At 47.4% G+C, this 11,581-nt stretch overlaps 1 protein-coding gene across 1 annotated transcript; it reads left to right on the top strand.

Moving 5' to 3' along the window:
- Window positions 1-8,988: 8,988 nt before the first annotated feature.
- LOC105725150 (ADP-ribosylation factor GTPase-activating protein 1-like) lies at window positions 8,989-10,480 on the top strand. The gene is given in 3 exon segments (XM_064361602.1): window positions 8,989-9,520; window positions 9,523-9,745; window positions 10,051-10,480. Coding segments are annotated over 3 exon segments (1,185 nt in total).
- The last annotated feature ends 1,101 nt before the right edge of the window (window positions 10,481-11,581 follow it).

Genomic DNA, 11,581 nt, shown 5'->3' with positions numbered 1-11,581 from the left:
CATACCCTGAACCCTTTCAAAAGTACCTATTTTTTACTTTCTGCTAATGCTTACAGCTGAAGCAGTGGCAGCAATTAAACTCTTTGATCTAAGTATGCATTATCCATCAACTTTTAGACGACTTTTTAGAAGCTGATGTCTGGGCTGGGCATGGTGGCTCACATCTGTAATCCTAGCACTTTGGGAGGCTGAGGCAGGCGGATCACCTGAGTTCAGGAGTTCTAGACCAGCCTGGCCAACATGGCAAAACCCCGTCTCTACTAAAAATACAAAAATCAGCTGGAATTGGTGGTGCATGCCTGTAATCTCAGCTACTCAGGAGGCTGAGGCAGGAGAATCATTTGAACCCAGGAAGCAGAGGTTGCAGTGAGCCGAGATTGTGCCATTGCACTCCAACCTGGGCGACGAGAGCAAGATTCCATCTCAGAAAAAAAAAAAAAAAAAGAAGTTGATGTCTGTTATCCAAGACAGCATGAATCCAAACTCAGTGATTTTTTGAAAGTCAGAATCTATTTTTAATGTGAACCTTCTCAATTTTTACATGTTGGCGATTATTTACCTTTTTTGAAAAGCATAGTGCAGGACAAAGAAAACTAAGTGAGGCTCCAATATGCAGTGTTCGCCTAACTTCTTCTTCTCACTGCAGCTGAAGTGGTACAGAAAGATGAGGGACTGCTGCCCAGAAGTCCCATGCATCCATGGAGTCCCAGGAAGCTTAGAGGAAGGGCCCTGATCATGGCTCATCTCAGAAGCTGATGGCACAGGTGGAGATTCTAGTTATCCTTCTGGCCAGCCTCTTGACAGGATAGATTTTCTTCATATAATTTTTGGGACTTGATGTGATTTTAGGTCATCAGCTTAAACCTGGGCTTCATGAAAGCTTTCTGAAGTGCTTCATAAAATACCTATAAAAATATAAAGTATATAAAGCACCATGGTGCTGCTCAAAGAATCTGCGTACTGTATACACTTCGATGCTCGTTGGGTCAGGCAACTCCACACAGACAGCACAGCACTGACAGCAGCATGCTCCGTGAGTCCTTCCATCTCCCTCCTCTTTCCTCATATATCCATGTGCCTCAGAGGTTCTTGTTACATGATCTCCCTGGGGGAAAAAGAAATCCAGGAAGTATGTAGATGACCATCTGCTTATAGGCACACATGAAAAGAAGAACGTTCATCACCTTTCCCGTTCCTGCCCTGCACACTGATGAAGACCTTCACTAACAAGTACCTTCCTTCACCAATGAGGACTTTCAAAAACATGAATCTTCACCAACAGGGACCTTCACAAATGGGGACCTTCACAAACAGGGATCTTCACAAACAGGGACCTCCACCAATGGGGACCTTCACAAATATGAATTTTTGCCAAAGAGGACCTTCACTAACAGGGACCTTCACCAACAAGGACCTTCACAAACATGGATCTTCACCAATAAGGACCTTCACAAACATGAACCTTTGCCAATGAGGACCTTCATAAACAGGAACCTTCACCAATGAGGACCTTCAAAAACATGAACCTTCACCAACAGGAACCTTCACCAACAGGGACCTTCACAAATGGAGACCTTCACAAATGGGGACCTTCACAAATACGAATCTTTGCCAAAGAGGACCTTCACTAACAGGAACCTCACCAATGAGGACCTTCACCAATGAGGACCTTCACAAACATGAACCTTTGCCAATGAGGACCTTCACAAACATGGATCTTCACCAACGAGGACCTTCACAAACATGAACTTTTGCCAATGAGGACCTTCACAAACAGGGAACTTCACCAACGAGGACATTCACAAACATAGCTCTTCACCAATGGGGACCTTCACAAACATGAACTTTTGCCAATGAGGACCTTCACAAACAGGGACATTCACAAACATGGAACTTGGCCAATGAGGACCTTCACCAATGGGACCTTCACAAACATGAACCTTTGCTAATCAGGACCTTCACTAACAGGGACCGTCACCAACAGGGACCTTCACAAACATGGAACTTTGCCAACAAGGACCTTCACCAATGGGGACCTTCACAAACATGAACCTTCACCAATAGGACCTTCAGAAACATGGACCTTCACCAATGGGGACCTTCACAGACATGGACCTTCATCAACAAGGACCTTCACTAATGGGAACCTTCATCAATGAGGACCTTCACAAACAGGGACCTTCACCAACAGGAACCTTTATAAACACGGAGCTTCACCAATGGGGACCTTCAGAAACATAGACCTTTACAAACACGAATCTTCACCTACATGGACCTTCACCAATGGGGACTTTCACAAATGGGACCTTCACAAACATGGAAGGTCCTTCATAAACATGGAGCTTCACAAATATGGGTCCTCCCCAATGCAGACATTTGGGGATTTCACCAACAGGGACTTTCACAAATGTGGACCTTCAGAAATAAGGACTTTTACAAGTGTGTTGAAATGGCCCCAGCGTGACTCTATCTGCCACCATCCTGTTTATCATGGTGGTAAATGAGATTATTCTAGTTCTTATTATGACCCACTCTCCTTTCCCAGTTTCACACAGAGCTAGCTCAGTAGCTTCTGCCTCCCTCTGCTCTTCCTAATTAGGAGCCAGTGAGCCGAGAGGGCCTGCTGAGCAGACACACTTTCTAAAACAATGCCTGCCTGGTGCCGCCATGCAGTGACAGTCAGAGGTGGTAACTAAAACTAAATAGAGAAGTTCTATTCTTATCTCTTTGCACCCAGCAAAACCTACAAATAATTTTTTAGCATTTCCTTTGAGTTGGAAAACTCCTAATCATTGCAAATATAACCCATTAGAGTGATGGAAAAGAGTTGAAATGGGTCAAGGCTGCCTAGCATTCTTTATTCTTCATAGAAACTTGTTTGTTAAACACATGACCCAATCTTACTTTCTACCTAGATGAGTCACCACACATCACTGCCACATAAATTCTGATTATATCATCTTTGCTGCCTTGACTGGGTGACAGTTTTCGCTGGATGAGAACTACATAGTTGGCCTGTCAAGAAATTAGCACGTTTATATTTAATTGCCATCTAAGCACTTTCAGCTCTTTGCTACTGGTACAAATCACTCCAGCATTACAGAACAAACGTCCTCCAACAAGATCAGTACTTTCCATGCCATGCTGCTGTGGAGATGGGTCTGGAAGGGTGCTGTATGTTCTTTGGGAGCCTCACTTCAGGACTTGATCTTGCCCTTTGTAAAGGCAAAAGTCACCATAATTTGCATCTGACACCAGAAGTTAGCCTATGAGCCTGGCTATGGGAGCGTGTCCCGTCAGCTGGGCCATTGGCTGGAAATGCCAGAACTAGGTGGAAAATTCACTTTCACATCACCAAGCAAATTTGGAGCAGAGTCCTGTTAAGGAAATCTATTTATTTTTAAAATACCATTTAAGCTTAAATTGCAGAATTGTTAAAAATAATTATAATTCTCATTTTCTTCATTTTTAAAAGATATTTCAAGGCACTACTACTAATAATTTTCTACTCAAACTTGCAATGACATTTCTGTGCAAGACAAGGTGGCATGGGCATTTTTCAAAGGATATTTTTGTTGCTGGACTTGGGATTTCCAAAAACTAGACATATAGATTGCACCAGAGTGTTTAATGCATGGCTTTAGTAGGGTCATAACAGAACAGAAACTGTTTTCAAAGCCAAGAGCAAGTCGATGTATGTTATGATCCATATGGTTCTCAGAGACAGGCTTATAGGATAGCAGTTCTGTGCTTCATATTCCTTGTGATATTGTGATTTAAAATAAGAAATATATATTTGGTCTTCATCCTGGTTTCCCACACACATCTAAATTTTTTGGAATCTCCAAAATGATGTGCTTTTTGTGTGCTAAGGAGTTGGCTGATGACTGGTGACTTCTGGATAGCATCTGGATGGAGCTGGTTGCCAGGCGAACTGGCCTTGTGATCAGAGAGTTAGAGCTGGGCGTGGTGGTAAACCACCACACCTGTAATCCCAGCACGTTGGGAGGCCGAGGCAGGTAGATCACGAGGTCAGGAGTTTGACACCAGCCTGGGCAACATGGTGAAACCACGTCTGTACTAAAATGCAAAAAATTAGCCAGGCATGGTGTCAGACGCCTGTAATCCCAGCTAACTGGGAAGCTAAGGCAGGAGAATTGCTTGAACCACGGAGGCAGAGAGTGCAGTGAGACACTGCACTCCAGCCTGGACAACAGAGCAAGACTTCATCTCAAAAAAAAAAAAAAAAAAAGAGAGAGAGAGAGTTAGAACTTTCCACCTGTAATCCCAGCACTTTGAGAGGCTAAGGTGGTTGAATCACTTGAGGCCAGGAGTTCAAGACCAGCCTATCCAACACGGCAAAACTAAAAATACAAAAATTATCTGGGCATGGTGATGGGCACCTGTAATCTTGTAATCCCAGCTATTCCGGAGGCTGAGGCTGGAGGATAGCTTTGAATACAGGAGGCTGAGGTTGCAGTGAGTCGAGATCGTGTCACTACACTCCAGCCTGGGCAACTCCAGCTTCCGTCTCAAAAAAAAAAAGAGAGAGAGAGAGTTATAACTTTTAGTTTTACCCATCCCTTCAGTGAGAGAAAAGGAACTAATGGATGCACTGATCACCAATGGCCGATAATGTAATCCATCATGCCTACATAATGAAGCCTTCATAAAATCTCAGAAGAGCTGGGTTGGGAGAGTTTCCAGGTTGCTGAACACGTGGAGGTATATGGATTCATGCTCCTTCCCACATACGTTCCCCTGTACATCTCTTGCATCTGACTATTCATTTGTATCCTTTGCAATATCCTTTATAATAAATGGGTAAACATAAGCAAAGTGTTTCCCTGAGTCCTGTGAGCCATCCCAGCAAACTAGTGGATTTAGGAGGGGAACCTCCTCAATTAGTAGCCAGTTGGTCAGAAGTACAGGTCACAACCTGGAACAGGTGATTGGCATCTGAAGTGGGTGGCAGTCTCATAGGACTGAGTCCTTAATCTGTGGGATCCCAGTTTTGGGAGATGGGCCTTAATATGAAGCAATTGGGCCATCAGGGTAAACCCCTCATGTATGGCTTAATGTCGTTATCAATGGAGTAGATTAGTTAGACAGCATGCCTCTTTCCTGTCTGGCTTTTTTTCATACTACACAATTTATATTTATGTATTTTTTGAGACAGTGTCTTGCTCTGTCACCCAGGCTGGAGTTCAGTGGTGCCAACATGGCTCACTGCAGTCTAAACCTACTGGGCTCAAGGGAGCCGTGCCTCAGATCCCATGTAGCTGGGACCACAGGCACTCACCGCCATGCCTGGCTAATTTTTAATTTTTTTTTTAATAGAAACGGGGTCTCACTTTGTTGCCCAGGCTGGTCTCGAACTCCTGGGCTCAAGGGATCCTCTCATCTCAGCTTCCTAAAGTGTTGAGATTACAGGCATGAGTCACCACACCTGGCCTCATAATACACAATGTTTTTGAGATTTATCAGTGTTGTTGTATATATTGGTAGTTGATAATTTTTATTGCTCAGTGGTATTTTATTGTATCAACATATTATAGTAAATTTATCCATTTTAATAGATATTTGCATTGGTAGATATTTGGGTTATTCTGACGTTGTTTTTCAGAGCATAGTGTGGAAAAGGCTGATGTAGAGGAATTTTACAGAAATGCACACATGCACACACAGAAACCACAGAAGTTTATAACATGATTCCCAATGGAAACTGATGGAAAGGATGCTTTTTTCAGTGTTCTCCATATGGATATACAATAAGAGAGATCTGTAGTCATTTTTCTAGTGATTGATAACCCAGGGAGATATTTTATGCAGAAGAGTAGATTTTTTTTTCTTTCTTTCTTTTTTTTTTTAAAGACAGAGTCTGTTGCTCAGGCTGGAGTACAGTAGTGTGGTCTCAGCTCACTGCAACCTCCGCCTCCAGGGTTCATGGGATTCTCCTGTCTCAGCCTCTCGAGTAGCTGGGATTACAGGCATGCACCACCACGCCTGGCTAACTTTTGTATTTTTAGTAGAAACGGGGTTTCACCATGTTTGCCAGGCTGGTCTAGAGCTCCTGACCTCAGGTGATTCACCCGCCTCCACCTCCCAAAGTGCTGAGATTATAGACATGAGCCACCACGCCCGGCCAAGAGCAGACATTTCTTATGTCAAAATCTCAAAGTATACAGTTTATTAATCCAATTCATTTGTTCCTTTTCCCTGAAGAAAACTAAAGTTTTTTTCCACAAAGGCTCTTAAGAATATGCAAATGATTTGCATAAAAACACACCATATAGGATAGCAAATTTTCAAAACATAAAATCAAAAGCAAAGAAAAAGGATACAGCAAATGTGCCAACAGTAAAAGGAAACATAATTGCTGTAACTGAGCTTAACGTTTGACCTGGCTCTTTCTGGTAAAGAATTTAAACCAGAGACATTAAAAGTCACATGATTCTTATTACCAGTGACAAAACCATTTTATTTCCTTCAGAGAGATGAGGTCACCATAATAGATTTCTAAAACTCACATGAAGAGACAACCATTCAATTCAGCAAATACACTTTAAAAACTCAACTGGCCGTCTGAGAAATTGGTTGGCTTCTTTGTTTTTGGAGACAGAGTCTCGCTCTGTCACCAGGCTGGAGTGCAGTGGTGTGATCTTGGCTCACTGCAACCTCTGACTCCCTGGTTCAAGCGATTCTCCTGCCTCAGCCTGGTTGGCTTCTTATAACTAAATCACACAACTGTCCTATCAGTCAGTATGCACTGGTGTCTTTATATCCTGGTGGGGACATCTTACTTCAGACTCGGGGTGTCTAATAAAAGGAGGTCTGAGAGGGGACTTAGGCCGTTGTATGCCAGGGAATACACGGAACCAGTAAAACGTGGTGTAAAATTTCACAATGAAAACTCTGTTCTTCTGTGGCCCAGAAAGAAACAAAATTTTAAGATGGTACACAAAGGTTAAGAATGAGAGTGTAGTAAGGTTTCAAAACTGTGTGGATTTTTAATTCTTATTGTTCTTTGAGAATTTAGCTAGAACACTGTTGCTTTCTTCCAGATCACAAGGTTTGGTGTTTTTTTTTTCCCCCCAATCCCATAGCAGATTAAAGACCACAAGGTTTCTATATGTGTGAGTGCAGTAAAGAGATTTGACGTAATGGGAAAGACATAAAGATCATTCTCTTCCTCAAGGAACTAGGGAAAAAAACCCAGCTAAACCCAAGGTTAGCAAAAGGAAGGAAATAATAAAGACTAGAGCAGAAATAAATAAAATAAAGAATAGAAATGGGCATGAGGGCACACACCTATGGTCTCAGCTACTTGAGAGGCTGAGATGGGAGGATTGTTTGAGTCCCAGAATTAAAGCCAGCCTGGGCAACATAACAAGAGCCTATCTCTAAAATAAATAAACAGGCTGGGCGTGGTGACTCACACCTGTAAACCTAGCACTTTGGGAGTCCGAGGCAAGCAGATCACCTGAGGTCAAGAGTTTGAGACCAGCCTGGCTAACATGGCGAAACCCCATCTCTACTAAACATAGAAAAATTAGCTGGGCATGGTGGCACATGCCTGTAATCTCATCCACTCTGGAGGCTGTGGCGGGAGAATCCCTTGAATCCTGGAGGTGGAGGTTGCAGTGAGCCGAGATCATGCCACTGCACTCCAGCCTGGGTGACAGAGCATCATCATCTATTCTTCTGCTCTTGGCTATTTGCATACTAGACAGAGCAATCCTTTCAAAATCTGAATCTGTGATACTCTTCTGCTCAAAACTGCCTAGTAACTTCCCGTCACACTTAGAATAAAGTTAGGGTCCTCACTGTTCATGACCTGGTCGTGGCTTCCACTGCAGCTCCCATCACCAGCGTCTCACTCCCTCATGCTGCTCTAGGGCCCCACCTCCTCCCACAGCCGGGAGATGCCCCATGTGTTTCTACTTCAGGACCTTGGCATTTGCCGCGCCCTCTGCTGAATGAATGATCCTTCTCCTACATCTCCGCATTTGCTGATCCTAAGTCTGAAATCTTTTTCTGCCAGACATCTACATGGCTCAGTGCCTACACTACATTCAGAAATAGCTAGCAGAAAGGTCTTTCATGACCACCCTGTATCAAACAGCACCCCACAAGTCTTTTTGCTTATTCCATTCAATTTTTCTTTGAGATCATCTCCTGATGTTACTTATTGTACCTATTATTTTATTTATTTATTCATTTATTTATTTATTTTTGAGATGAAGTCTCACTCTGTCGCCCAGGCTGGAGGTGCAATCTCAGCTCACTGCAACCTCTGCCTCCAGGGTTCAAGTGATTCTCCTGCCTCAGCCTCTGAGTAGCTGGGATTACAGGTATGAACTACTACACCCAGCTACGTTTGTATTTTTTGTAGAGATGGGCTTTCGCCACGTTGGCCAGGCTGATCTAGAACCCCTGACCTCAGGTGATCCACCCGCCTCGGCCTCCCAAAGTGCTAGGATTACAGGCGTGAGCCCGGCCTAATGCACCTATTAAGTGAGACTATAGGGTACAGAAAATACATTTTGCCTGTGTCAGTATAGTTCTGTAGTACCTGAAAAAAAAGTGCCTGATAGTATATGCTGAACCAACACTTACTTTAATAGAAGATGGCTTTCCCTTTCCCATCTTTTACCGCACTGGGTGTGGACTAAGCAAACAGAAGGAAAACGCAGTAGTCAGAGGCAGCAGCAGATGGCACTGTAAAGAAAGGTGAGCATTATATTTTGGATAAAATTAAGTAGTCTGTAGGAACCACTTGTAAAATGCAAGTGATGCTTGCTATAAGACGTCACCATTCCCCTAGTCAGTCTGTCACCCTTAAACTGCAGGAAATCCTAGTATGAAAGGTTAGTGGGGAAGCTGGTGGCGGCTGGTGGGCGCCCGGGCGCGTCCCCGTTGCAGTGCGGCGGCCCAACCCCGGCTCTGGCCTGACCCCGGCGGCCCTGTCCGCCTCCTGCCAGTATCATGGCCAGCCCAAGAACCAGGAAGGTTCTTAAAGAAATCGGGGTGCAGGATGAGAACAACGTTTGTTTTGAGTGTGGCGCATTCAATCCTCAGTGGGTCAGTGTGACCTACGGCATCTGGCTCTGCCTGGAGTGCTCGGGGCGACACCGTGGGCTCGGGGTGCACCTCAGCTTTGTGCGCTCTGTTACTACGGACAAGTGGAAGGGCCTTGAGCTTGAGAAGATGAAAGCGAGTGGGAACGCTAAGTTCCGAGAGTTCCTGGAGTCACAGGAGGGTTACGATCCCTGCTGGTCCTTGCAGGAGAAGTACAACAGCAGAGCCGTGGGCCTCTTCAGGAATAAGGTGGCCGCTCTGACCGAAGGCAGAGGGTGGTCTCTGGAGTCGTCACCTGCCCAGAACTGGACCCTGCCTCAGCCCAGGATGCTGCCGTCCATGGCACACCGAGCCTCTGGCCAGCTGCAGAATGTGACCGCCTCCTCGGACAAGGCTTTTGAAGAGTGGCTGAATGATGACCTAGGCTCCTATCAAGGGGCCCAAACACACCACCACCTCAGAAGAAAGAAGATGACTTCCTCAACAATGCCATGTCTTCCCTGTACTCGGGCTGGAGCGGCTTCACCACTGGAGCCAGCAAGTTTGCCTCAGCAGCCAAGGAGGGCGCTACAAAATCTGGATCCCAAGCAAGTCAGAAGGCGTCCGAGCTGAGCCACAGCCTGAACGAGAACGTCCTCCAGCCTGCGCAGGAGAAGGTGAAGGAGGGAAAGATTTTTTTTTTTTTTTTGAGACGGAGTTTCGCTCTTGTTACCCAGGCTGGAGTGCAATGGCGCGATCTCGGCTCATCGCAACCTCCGCCTCCTGGGTTCAGACAATTCTCCTGCCTCAGCCTCCTGAGTAGCTGGGATTACAGGCACGCGCCACCATGCCCAGCTAAATTTTTTTGTATTAGTAGAGACGGGGTTTCACCATGTTGACCAGGATGGTCTCGATCTCTTGACCTCGTGATCCACCCGCCTCGGCCTCCCAAAGTACTGGGATTACAGGCGTGAGCCACCGCGCCCGGCCGGGAAAGATTTTTGATGATGTGTCCAGTGGGGTCTCTCAGTTGGCATCCAAGGTCCAGGGAGTTAGCAGTAATGGATGGCGGGACGTCACCACCTTTTTTTCGGGGAAAGCAGAGGGCCCCTTGGACAGCCTCTCCGAGGACCACAGTTACCAGAACAGCGGTCCGGACCACTTCCAGAACAGCGCCATAGACCAGAGCTTCTGTGAGACCTTCGGGAGCACCGAGTCCACCAAGGCCCGGAAGTCCCCGAGCAGTGACAGCTGGACTTGCGCGGACAACTCCACGGAGAGGAGGAGCTCCAACAGCTGGGAGATGTGGGGCTCAGCCTCCCCCAACAGGAACAGCAACAGCGACGGCGGGGAGGGCTCCAAGAAGGCGGTGCCGCCGGCTGTGCCCGCTGACAATGGCTATGACAACCAGAACTGGTAGGGCCGCCGCAGCCCCTTCCCCAGCGCCCTGGGTGACTTCGTGTTTGCACTCTGCCCTCGTTCTCCTTCCATTTGACCCAAGAATCAGGGACCGCAGTGTGAGGACAGCGTCTCGGGAGGCAGGACTCCAGGGAGACTCGGGTTCGTGCCGCCCGTCCACCTTGGGAGTCTTGGTGCGTGGGGCAGCTTGCTCTCCATCCCGTGCGGAGGCTGTCCCATCCCACACTCCCTGGGCATTCTTGGACTCCAGCAGGGGCCCGGCGTGGCTTACTGGGAGGTGGGCTGCGGCCCGGACCCTCGCAACTGTGTTCCGGCGGCCGGTTCGACACATTATCTCCGGGGTCAGGGACCAGCCACGTGCCGTGCTGTCGGCGATGAGAGGAGCCGCGTCTCGTGGAGATGTTTAACTCTGGGTTTGCTCTGGTTCTTTCTCTTTGAAGAAAGTGACTGGAGTGGTAAAGATGGAAATGCTGAAGGCGACACTGGGGCTCACACTGCCATCGACCGCCCTCGCTCCCGAGTCCACGGCTGCCTGGGCCAGTGCTGTCGAATCCATGTCATTACCCTCAGCGGCTTCCCTGCATCAGCCTCGTGCAGCCACCACATTCACCACATTCACCGGACACACCTCCCAACGGCCATGCCTGAGCTGTTCTCGGTGCTGGAACTTGACTATCCTGGGACGCCCTGTTAGACAAAGGAGTGCGGGTGGGCCGGGTGGGCCCTCGGCCCGGGTGCAGGGGGGTGCGACAGTAGGAGGGGCCGGGATTCAGGAGCTGAGCTGGGGTCACCTGTGTGCAGTGGCTGGGCCTGGGGAAGGTCCAGCTCCTGGTCAGCCCCCAGCATGCAGCTGTGCCCGCGTGCCTCTGACGCCGCCCTCTGGCTTTTCTGTCATTTGAGTCTGATTGGCTGCCCGGAGCATGGCTGGCTTGAACCTGTTGGATGGGGCTGCCCTGCAGACTGGTGCCCGCCCCATGCCGACCTTCCCCTTGGACTGGATGACGTGCCGCTGCGTGTGACTCAGTCTCCCTCATCTGCCCTGTGTTACCCTCCGTCTTGGCCAGCCATGCATGTGCCGGAAGCTCGTGCAGTGTGTGAGGTG

Source organism: Aotus nancymaae, unplaced genomic scaffold (genome assembly GCF_030222135.1).
Source record: "Aotus nancymaae isolate 86718 unplaced genomic scaffold, 86718_ANA_hifiasm-v0.15.2.pri h1tg000041l, whole genome shotgun sequence".
NCBI lineage: Eukaryota > Metazoa > Chordata > Mammalia > Primates > Aotidae > Aotus > Aotus nancymaae.
Note: the sequence above shows the minus strand (reverse complement) of the source record. Positions and strands in the feature narration are given on the sequence as shown.